This window comes from Sitophilus oryzae, unplaced genomic scaffold (assembly GCF_002938485.1).
Source record: "Sitophilus oryzae breed Bouriz unplaced genomic scaffold, Soryzae_2.0 scaffold_693_pilon_pilon, whole genome shotgun sequence".
NCBI lineage: Eukaryota > Metazoa > Arthropoda > Insecta > Coleoptera > Curculionidae > Sitophilus > Sitophilus oryzae.
Window position 1 is genome coordinate 164,227 of NW_022147299.1, and position 12,138 is coordinate 176,364.

Genomic DNA, 12,138 nt, shown 5'->3' on the forward strand with positions numbered 1-12,138 from the left:
CGCATTTAACTTTTTTGAAAAACAGCGTAATGTTTGTGAAATTGTAAGACAGCGCCCCCTAGCGTCTACACTCAAAAGCTTATTTTTATTGTTTATATGGTATAATATAGAGTAAGAAACGCTCTTTTAAACGAGCCCGCACTTATTGGATTCTGATCAACCAATCCGGAGTTATTGACATTTAAATATAAACAAATCTAACCTTCTCCCACCACTTTATTTTAACAGATAGGGGAAAATGGTTCTAACAAAAAATATGCCAAATTTACTGAAGATTGTGAATCTATTATTTATAGTATCCGTTATCTTAGCAAAATTGTGTAAAAACTCCTTTTTCTTAGTTCTAATAGCAGTTGCACCCTCTAGCGGCCGCTATACAAAGTTGAAAATAATTTTCAGCAATTTCTCATGGTCCCTTTAGTCATAAATATCTTTTTTCGCAAGCTCTACGACTAATACTTTCCGAGATACAGCCGAGAGCTATTCTTAGTGGGACACCCGGTACAATTACGCTGGTAAAATGTGGTGCATTCGGTACACTCTGTATCGACATAAATCATTTCCTGTGTACCTTATACTAATTCTTTGTACCCAATAATTTGTTTAATATAATAACAAGGATAAACATAATTATGATAGGATTATATTTATCATTACTCTAGTCAGTGTCCTTTTACAAAGGTGATAATATTTTTATTAATGAGTAATTCATTCTCGTTTATCACATCTCACAACAATTTTGACCTTTCATACTTTTTATTAATTTTAGTTTTGTTGAATTACATCATCGTTTTTTTTTTTAATTGCAGATTTAGGTAATTTAAAGTAATTAAGTATGTTTAATAAAATTCAAACCAATATAAATAAGCTTCGTTTTTTCAAATATTGTGTTGTATGTTTAATTTAGAGTTTTAACTAAATACGTGCCCAAGATGTGCTATGCAACTTATAACCTTTAAACTTTTCCAATATTTTATTTATATAAATCTGTAATCCAAAGTCAAATATTTTTATTTAATTTATTTTAGATAACAATAGAATTTTTCGTTATAAGGGCAGATAGAAAAATAAAACTGGTGAACTTTCTATTTGTAGTTTATTGTTACTTTAGCTTTGTCTGACGTTTTCCATATTTATTATTATTCTACATTGGCACTGTAAAAATGCTCGCGTTGTTGGACGTAGGTATTACTTCAAAATGTTCATTAATTAAATAAGTACGTCGCTATATTCCTATTTTTGTTGGGTGTTCGGAGATTGATGCCAAAACTTTATGTTTACTAAGCGCCGTGTTTAATAACAGCTGGTAATACCAACCGGTTTTTGAGATTTTAAAAATATTTTTTTATGTGCAAATAAAAATTAACTACTGCTAGAAAATGAGTATCTGGGTTTCGCACCAGTGAAATCAGAAATCTAAAAAGTATTTGTATTTTGCCATTGTGTTCTGGATGCCACTGCATTAGCATCCAGGCGGAACCTAGCTTATCAGTGCCTTTTTTTCTTGTAAACAAATTAAAAAAGAAAATAATAGAGAAAATTCAAGTGGTTGTTCAGTGGTGTTCTAACTATTACGACAACAGTTTAGTCACAGAAACTGCTAATAAATCGATGACGTGGCGATACGTCTGTCTAGCTAGTTAGGACAAAGGTTAGGAGAGAATTCGGCAAATGGACATCCAAAAATTAAAGAAAATACAATTTACCTTGAATTAAAATGACGAGATGGGAAATATGTATGTACAGGGTGGGTCAAATTCGACGCTTTTAAATGGAAACACCCTTTTCTATAGGAGATAGACGAAAACTAATATCGTTGTCTGGAGCTCAATTTTCATCAAAAACATGATGGTGAAAACCGCACATCGATATCTGTTACCGTTTCGGAGTTACGAGGTGTTTTTCAAAAATATGCATTTTTAACAAATCGCTGTAACTTTTCTGCTATGGAAAATTTTGTATTTCTATGAAAACATTTCCAAAGCACCTTTTTACGTAGAATTTAATGGTTTAAGTATAATTTTTTTAAAATTAATAATTTAAGAGTTATCAACAGAAAAATTGATTTTTTATTTGGGACATCCTCTATATTTTTAATTAACAGAAAAGAATTTAAAATTACCTTTCCAAAAATATAGCACACTTGATATTTTGTTATAATCCCCTTCGAAATACAGAATTTTTAAAAGTTCGCCACTTTTAACTAGTAGGCTTTGGACCCCTTATTGATGATATGCCCCTTAATGGAACTCGAAAACATATTTTTCCAGCAAGACGACGCACCGCCTCTGAACGCTGAAGTTATCAGCAAATTTTTGCAGCCAATTTCATGAATAATTGAATAGCTAACCAAGATCCCAGCCGTTGGCCATCGAGGTCGCCTGACTTAGTGCCCATGGATCTAATCATATTGATATATTTGCAGAAGAATAAATGTTCCTTATTTTTCGGTATAATTTAGACAAGAATTAGAAATACTTAGCAGTTATGAGAGGGTATCTTTCACCTCCACTGAGTTAATGAATTCCGCGAGAAATGTTCAAAAACTGCCCCGTCTGTCCATAACAGAAGACGATTGATATGTCGAACACCTGTAGCAAAATCTCATGTCTTGGTTTGCTATTTATTTTTATTGTTATTAGATATAGTTTAAATGTGTTGATGTTGGTTAAATATATTTTAAATTGTTATAAAATTCTGTATCTCTCATTGCAAATATTATTTTCGTTTTAATTGATGCTCACAGCTAAACTTTTTTTGCATTACAGCCGGTGCCGTTCAAAGCCTACTTATTTAAAGCGGGCGAATTTTTATATACTCTATATCTCGAAGAGGAATCGAGCAAAATATCAAGTGTGTTATATTTTTAAAGGTAATTTTAAATTCTTTTCAATAAATTAAAAATATACAGGGTGTCCTGTATAAAAATCAAATTTTCTGGTGATAATTCTTAAATTATTAATTTTTAAAAAAATATACTTAAACCATTAAATTCTACGTAAAAAGGTGCTTTGGAAATGTTTTCATAAAAATACAAAATTTTTCATAGCAAAAAAGTTACAGAGATTTGTTAAAAATGCATATTTTTGAAAAACACCCCGTAACTCCGAAACGGTAACAGATATCGATATGCGGTTTTCACCATTATGTTTTTGACAAAAATTGAGCTCCAGACACCGATATTAGTTTTTGTCTATCTCCTATAGAAAAGGGTGTTTCCATTTAAAAGCGTCGAATTTGACCCACCCTGTACAGGGTGGCTCGAATTCGACGCTCATCATTGGGATTTCGGAAACCGTAAGAGATACAGGATCGGTTAAATGAAGGCAAAGTTGTGCAATTTGATGCTCAATAAATGCCGTATTGCATTTTGAAAAATTCCGAATACTTCCGAATATATTCGAAAAAAAACGGAATTTTCGATTTTGTTTTCTATTGTTTCCTGGCTTTATTTGTTTAAAATGAAAAAAACACATTTTCATGGCCACTTTTTCTGCTCTATAACTCTGTGTGATTAAATATTGACTCTGACGTTTCGGCTTCTGGCGACCGTCATCAACTTAATTTTTTTAAATACGGACCTGATTTTTTTTTCAATTTAATTAAATCCTCTCATCACTCTTAAAACACTATATATAGTCACTTTGATATTTGCCGACGTTTCGTACAGAAAATTCGATCACCAGAATATTTTATGCAAAAAAATTAAAAAAATGCAATACGGCATTTTATTGAGCATCAAATTGCGCAACTTTGCCTCCATTTAACCGATCCTGTATCTCTTACGGTTTCCGAAATCCCAATGATGAGCGTCGAATTCGAGCCACCCTGTACAGGGCTCGGCAATAGTGCGTCGGGCATCTGCAGCTTCTAGAATAAAAATCTTGCGAATTTTGTTTAAGTGCAAACAAAATATGTACTAGGATGTATTTCAGGAAAATATTTTAACTTCTATAGGGTGGCTCAAAAAAGTGTCAGTGGATCGGGATGATTTTTTAATATGGAACACCCTGTATTTTGTTGCATTTTTTGCTTCCTTTCAGATCACTTTACATAATGCTAAGATATGATTAAATATATTTCGATAGTTTCCGAGATAATAAATAAATAAAAAAAATATAAATTTTTCTGCCATTCTTAAAAACATTATTAAAAATACGAAGAATTGTCCTGAAATCAAAACTATATTAGGTTTACTTTGCTTACGATATTTATAGTAATCTTAAATCATACAGGGTGTTCGTAAAATAATTTTGCTTCGTTTTTTTTTAAAATGGAACACCCTGTATATTATTTTTTCAATAGATGGAGAATTAAAAATGAACATTTTTTGTATTTAGAGTATTTCAAAATGTTTAACGGTTTTACAGATATTCGTGGTTTTATATTTCCTATGGCATTTTCGACAGTAAATTTTTGTCAAAGTCACCCAATGATTTTTCTCTCGTATTTTACCGTTGAAAGAGCCATATGAAATAATACTGCGTGTTTCTGCGAAACCATTAAATATTTTGAAATTTTAGAAAGTTTGGCGTATAATTTTGGACACCCTGTATGATTTAAAATTCCGAGATTTATAGCAAAATAAGTATAGACAATCTAAAGTAAATACCTAACATAGTTTTGATTTCAGGATAGTTTTTGTCTTAAATTTTTTTTAAGGAAGGATATATTTTTTATTTATTTATTAATATGTCTGAAATTATCGAAATATAATTACTCATATCTTAGGATTATGTAAAGTGATCTGAAAGGAAGCCAAAAATGCAATAATATACAGGGTGTTTTATTTAAAAAAAATCATCCCTATCCATTCACACTTTTTTGAGCCACCCTATAGAAGTTAAACTATTTTCCTGAAATGCATCATAATAAGTACATACTTTAGGTTTGCATTTAAACAAAATTCACAAGTTTTTTTTTTATTCTTGGAGCTACAGATGCTCGACGCACTATTGCCGGACCATGTATATGATTTATTAGACTTATTTCTCTCTGCACAATAATATATTTAATACTAATTGCGAAACATTAAAATTTGAACTGGAGTGTGATTATCGAACTTTGGCCAGGTGTATTACTATTACTGTTTAGATCTGTTTGAATCACTCCAAGTTAAATAATAAAAATGTTCCGCGGTTAGAGATATGAGCTGTTTATAGAAAAAATAATAATGGCCAAGGGCATATTCATTAACTACTGGTACATTATATTTGAAAAACATAAAATAAAATGTCAATTAATACTGTACAAAAATATGATAATATTGTATGAAAAATACTACAGTACTCTGTACTATTATACCCCATTTAAATTAGTTAAAAAAAAGGTCCATCGGTGGAAAAAAACCTACGAAAATATACCCTATATTATAGGGTATATTTTCGTAGGTGTCATATTTTCCGAGATATAAGCTAAAAATATCATAAAAGTGACATTTAACCCCTTCCCCCTCCTCTAGCTCATCGTATATCTTCGGGGACTTTTGACATAACAGTCCAAGTCTAGAGAAATCAATTGAAACTATTTTCAAAACTGTGGAATTTTTTTCCACCGATTAGTCTAATTTGACTGGGCTAGTACATATACTTACATTGATATAGCAAAAAGTACATTTAAAGGAAGAAATTTTAGTATTATTAATGTTGATGGAGCCATTTGAATATAAACTATTATCATTAGAGGAAGCCTGTTGAACTTATGGAGTAAAGATCTCCAGTCATTTCCACTCCATATAGACCACGTGTTTTTTAGGATATCTGCCCGGCTTATTTGTGATCTTCTGTTATATTCTCATTGTCTCCAATTTATTATAGAGTATTTTTCAGTTCAGTTTTGTTTCATCGATCGTCTTTTTGTCTGATGCGTGAATTAATTTTCATTTTAGTTTTGCTATTTGTTCTTGAGTTCTGCTTCAAGTTGGTTTCCACTTGGGAAGCAGAACGGTTCTGGTCCAGGTAGTGGAGTGTTCGCCCCTTTTCTAGCTAGATCGCTTTGATTGTGCTTTTTCATTACCTCCTATCCCTTGGTGTACTGGCACTTGGTTCTGAATATCTAGTTTTTGCCTAAATACTCCTATCCCTGTTGTTGCTTTGGTTTTGTGGACATCAGTATACCACGTTATGGTATGGTCTTTTAACTGCTGAGCAAACGTTTCTCTCTTCCAATTTTTTTTTGTTAGGGAGCGGTGTTCAAAGTTATACGTTCTTGGTATGTCATCTATTGGGAGTTGGAGAAGTGGAATTTTCCTTTTGAGCTTCCAATCTCCTGAGCTTAAAATTCTTCCTGTACTGTATCGGCCAATGACCATTCTAATCATTTTGGCATTGGAATATCTACCAAAGGCATTGTGTTAGGTCTAGAATGCTGCCAATGCTACTATTGGGCAGGTTCTCGTGGTTCCTGTGATGCAGATGTATGCCAGTCTCTGCATTTTGCACAGGTTTTACCAAGGTTTTACCTTGCTCTACGTTGCTTTAGTGTTGTGTGCAAGGGTCAAAAGTGCATCAGATTCTACTATTTTGGGGGCGTCTTCTACTACCGGGTGCGTCTCAAAAGTGGCTCACCCCTATAACTTTTTTATTTTTTCAGGTAAAAAAAACGAGATTTGGTATGTTAGTATATGACATAAATTAGGATTGATTGACGTATTCAATTGTTTTTGGTCACTTCCTGTTTCACCGAAAATGACTACAACTTTTCATTTTTAAATGGCACCCTCGGTATTTTTTTACTTTATTCGATAGAAAATGACATTCTGAATAGAATGACAAATCATATGTCAACTTTGACATTCTCGCTTAAAACAAAATTAAATTTTAAAATTCAATCTAGAGTGCCATGGTTATGTTACAAACACTAATTCTTAATCAAGGAGCCTTGGAAAAATAGATTTGATTGTTTAATGTTTTTAGTGTCTTGTCCTGGCCAGTTAGAAAATGCTCAAATCGTATTTTTAATCATATCTCAATTTTTTCAAATGGAACGAGGGTGGCTCATTAGCATATTTGGAAAAAGCATTTTTTTACGAATAATTTTGTACCACACACTTGGTACTTCGAGTCAAATTTTCGTTACGAACCGCAAGTTATAATTTCAAATAAACCATATGCGAAAATGTCAAAAGTTGACATATGATATGTCATTCTATTCAGAGTGTTATTTTCTATCGAATAAAGTAAAGAAATCGTCGGTATTTCTTTACTGCCATTTAAATATCAAAAGTTGTAGTCATTTCCCGTGAAACAGGAAGTAATGGAAAACAGTTGAATACGTCAATCATTCCTAATTTATGTCATATACTAACATACCAAATCCCGTTTTTTTAACCGAAAAATAAAAAAGTTATAGGGGTGAGCCACTTTTGAGACGCACCCGGTATAGGAAACTACCGAGGAATATCACTATTGACCATCGAGGAAAAAGTTCTCGCAAAAATTATGTCAAACAGCCTTCATCCACATATATTATAGAAAAAATCCGCCCAGAATCGCAAACGGGTTTTCGCACCAACCTCGGTACCGTTGATTCCATATTCTCCGTCTGCCAACTACAGAAGGAACAGCAAGAGGAACAGCAAAGTAAACTTTATGTTGCATTCATCAACCTAACGAAAGGCTTCGACTCTGTAAACAGAGATGCCCTTTGGGCAATTATGCAAAAGTTTGGAGTACCCAACAAATTTCTTAGTGTGTCCTTAACCACAACTCGAGAATGTCACATCATGGATCACTGAGCGATCCCTTCCTGACAAATACAGGAGTTAGGCGGGGATGTGTCCTAGCTCCTCTCCTATTCAACATATTCATGGCAGCGCGGTCTATTATAGCGGACAGCAAACTGCAGGAGATAGGAATATGTGTTAGATACAGGTATGACGACGGTCTGTTCAACATAAAGAGACTCAAAATTTATAAACAACAAAAAATGTACAAAATTTATCAGGGCAATGGGCAACACGTACACAACTTATCACAGAACTTCAATATGCCTGAACTTCAATATGATGACTGCGCTCTAGTTGCAAAAACGTTACAGCAATTACAGGAAATGCTGAACACATATACCTGGGCATACGAGACTTTGGGCCTTAAGCTGAACATCAATAAAACTAAAATCATGTGCACTCTTCCGGAAAATCATAACAGTGCTATAAAAATCCGAGAACTATTGGAATATGTATAGCGGATTTCAATTACCTCGGCAGTTTGATTTCGGAAAAGGCCAATATCGACTCTGAAATTCAGCACAGAATTAGCAGCGCCTCAAAAGCATTCAGGAAATTAAAAGACAGGGTTTTCTACAATCATGACTTGAGCAAACGAAACTTGCAATGTACCGAGCAATAATAATTCCCACCATGTTATATGGAAGTGAAACCTGGGTACCGACCGTACCGCCGGCACACGAGCGCATTAAACAAGTTGCAACAGAGACACCTTAAACTTTTTCTCTCTTTCTCAGCCTGGTTCCATCCAGTGTTGGATATAGGCCTCTTCTAGGTTTTTCCATGCTTCGCGATCTCTAGCCAATCTTATCCATTGTCTTCCCGCCACTGCCCTGACGTCATCGACCCATCTCTTTTTTGGTCGGCCCACACTTCTTGTTGCTCCCCTAGGTCTCCATAGGATTACTTTTTGGGGCCATCGGTCTGGATCCTGTCTTGTCACATGTCCTATCCATTGCCACTTCAGACTTGCCACTCTTTTAACGACATCTATTAATTTTTATTTTTTGACGTATGTGGGTATTCCGTATTTTTTCTCTAATGGTGACTCCCAACATGATTCTTTCCATGGCTCTTTGTGCTACTCGTAGTTGTTCTGCTGTTTTTCGGGTAATTGCCATAGTCTCTAAGCCATACGTAAGCACAGGTAGAATGCAGCTGTCGTAAGCCTTTTTCTCTAGGACCTAAAGAAAAAGGCTAAAGAAAAAGACACCTTAAACAACTGTTAAGAATCAAATGGTACCACCATGTCTCAAACGTATCAGTCCTTGAGAAAGCAAGCTGCGAGAGCGCTGAATCCATGATTACTAAATCCCGCTTAAGATGGGTTGGCAACGTATGCAGGGTGAAAAAAAAACACCTACTGACATTTCTTCTTTACGATAAGCTTGTAGACAGTAAGAGGAAACCGGGTGGACAACTCAAAAGATAGGATATTTTCCATGAAAACTTAAAGGGGATAAGTAGGCAGCATCAGTGGGAGGAAGCATCGTACAATAGAATGCAATGGAGGAGAATTGTAAACTCAGTTACCAACGACAACCAAAAATTAAAGAGGCAACAAAGTAATGAGATTTTTGAATGTCTGGAGTGCGGAAGAGAGATAACATCACGCATTGGGCTTTTCAGTCACAGAGAAGCTCATGAATGAAAACGCCTTGCGTAATCATCTTCTGACGCGTGTCAAATACTCGTCAGCTAGTAATGGCAGTAAGTAAGTAATTAGTGTTGTGTACCAAGCAACTGCTCTATAAGTAATCGTGGGTCTTACTCTCATGGTTTACATCCAGCGCAAAACATTAGGGGCGCAGCAAAATATTATTTATCGCCTGTCTTCTGCATATCATGAAAGGCTTTGTGGCTTTGCTGGAAATGTTCTTAATATGCCTATTCCGCAGGAGTTTACTCTCCAGGATTATTCCCAGATATTGGTCTGCCTGTGATAGCAGTATTTCTTTTCCATCTAGTTAGATTCCATTAGCAGATTCTTTTCAGATTTTTCAGCTATAGGGGGTCTATAAGAGCTATATGGGCAGCTTTTTGACAAATCATTTTTGACCTGAAAAATTAACCCTGTCTATAATCTGTATCAACTAAACAAGTAGTACTTCGAATTAGATTAGCCTAATTTTTTTGGGGGGTGACTATATGTTTTTGATCGTACAGCTATGAATAATTCATTCGAATATTTTTTTATTTTTTCGTTTTTAATGTCACTAACTTTTGGAATTCCCCTGTACATATCTAATCGTTGATTGTATTTGTATAAAGCAAACGCATATATATCTCGACATAAACAGAATTTTTCAACGTGACATCTGTATTTTTTCTACCGATAAAAGTCCAAAGTAAGCGTTGCATTGCAATAGTAAACTCGGTGCGGTCGATAACGAATTTACACGGTTCATAATTATCAGGTCTGATTTAATAAGTGCTTGTGTGTTTTGGATGATTGAACTGAGAGGTGCGTTTTACCAGCAATTAGAAGTAAAGTAAACAACGTAATTTGGTTGAAATGTTGGAAAAGGATAAGGAGAATAGTATGAAGAGCAAGAGGCGAAAACCTGAATTTAGTAGAGCAGTTTCCATTAGAATTGGTAAATGATTATTATATAAGAAATTCTAATGTGTATAGTTATTTGTAATATTATTTGTATTTAATTGTAATGTTATTCGTAATTATGGATTGATATCCCCGGATTGTCTTTGCAAAAGGAAAAACTTTTTTATTATTGACATTTTGTGAAAAATGCATTCTTCATAAAAAATTTTGCTTGTTCCCAAATAGTTTAATCCCGTTTATACTTTTCCAAATTTCCATACAGTTTTAGAGAAAATTAAAAGTAAATAATAGTTGAAAATTGAAGTCCTAGAAATCATAACGCGTTTATATGGTAATATAATTTCGTCATCATTCTTTGATAGATTGTTATTTATAGAATTTTAATTAACGTCATATTTTTTGCTATTTTATAATGTTAAAGAAGCACAAAATTTGTTTAGTTCAATGTTACGGAAAGGGTGAAATTAGTTATCGGAAAATGTGAGTTTAACAACAGCAAAATATGTCACGTTAATCAAAATTAACGATAACCATCTATCAAAGAATGAAATCGAAATTATTTTACCATAGAAACGCCTTCTGATTTTTAGGATTTCATCAAAAATTCAACCATATTTTCATGTTTTTTTTTTAATTTTCTCTAAAACGCTAAGGAGATTTGGAAAAGGATAAACGTGATTAACCGTTTTAGAAGAGGTAGTGAGTAACATAGGCATCCTTGGTATGGTGGCCTAAGGTAATGCAACAAACAACAATGCTCAGCCTCAGCAAGGTGCAAAGACTTGCTTGTCTGAGCATAACAGGGGCGATGAAAAAAACGCCCACTGCATCAATGGAGGCGCTTCTGGACCTTCCGCCTCTTCACATAGTGATCCAGGCAGAGGCAAGAATGAGATTCTATCGACACCAAAATGAGTTGTCTCTGGGAAATTGTGGAATAGGACAGAAACAGGACACTTAAGGATGGGGGATTCTATAGGGGGACCTCTACTCCAAATGAGATCGGACCAAATGACCCCTCTTTATCACTTCAACAAACGAAGTGAATAAAATGGATCGAGGAATTTGGACATATACAACATTCCTTCAGGACGGTTTAACCTGGTATACAGACGGGTCAAAGACCGCTGAAGGAACAGGAGCTGGAGTATTTGGGGAAAGACCAAGGGTAAGCTTATCCTTTTTCTTGGGTAAATACTCAACCGTATTCCAAGCAGAAATTTTTGCCATTTTTTTCATCAATATATGCTCAGACAATCAGGCGGCACTGGGGCGCTTATAAACCCAAAGGTATCGTCGAGACTTGTCTGGGAATGCCTAGGTCAACTGGGAGCTCTGGCACGAAGGAACAGAATTAAATTATTCTGGATGCCAATGCCGGGCCACAGCGGCATCCAGGGCAACGAAAAAGCCGATGAACTAGCTAGGCCAGGATCATCGCGGATCCTACTTGGTTCAGACCCAGTACTGGGAATAACCAATTGTAATGATCCCCTGAAATCTGTTATTGAACTCTATTATTAGCAGAACACTTAATCATTGCTTTTGGAGATTATATCTATGTATTTATTTTTTGATATACTCGAAATTGATCTGTGCATAATAGTTATTTTGGATTACTCTCGTAATTTTGTTTATAGAAAAAAGTTTTTGGAATTAGTTATTGACACCAGTCTGGTGGTATTGTAACAGTAGTGGTGGTTTGGTTGTAATATTTAATACAATTAGTGCTTTGAATTAGAATTATTATTTTGAATATATTTATTGCCTTAACGCTTACGGAAAAACCTAATACCAAGAAAAAAGAAAAACAAATTATTAACTCTTTTTTGTCTATTAATCATTTAAA

General features: G+C 34.3%; 1 protein-coding gene across 6 annotated transcripts in view; it reads left to right on the plus strand.

The window, feature by feature from the left end:
- The window catches only part of LOC115888284 (6-phosphofructo-2-kinase/fructose-2,6-bisphosphatase), a 141,175-nt gene that overhangs the window by 106,444 nt on the left and 22,593 nt on the right, over positions 1-12,138 (plus strand). The window contains exon 1 of one of the 6 annotated variants that reach the window (XM_030907960.1): positions 10,078-10,323. The exons of the other annotated variants lie outside the window; for them this stretch is intronic. Coding sequence (XP_030763820.1) covers positions 10,242-10,323 — 82 coding nt within the window. The 5' untranslated portion in view covers positions 10,078-10,241. Of the gene's footprint in view, positions 1-10,077; positions 10,324-12,138 lie in introns of those variants that run through there. 6 annotated transcript variants of the gene reach the window in all.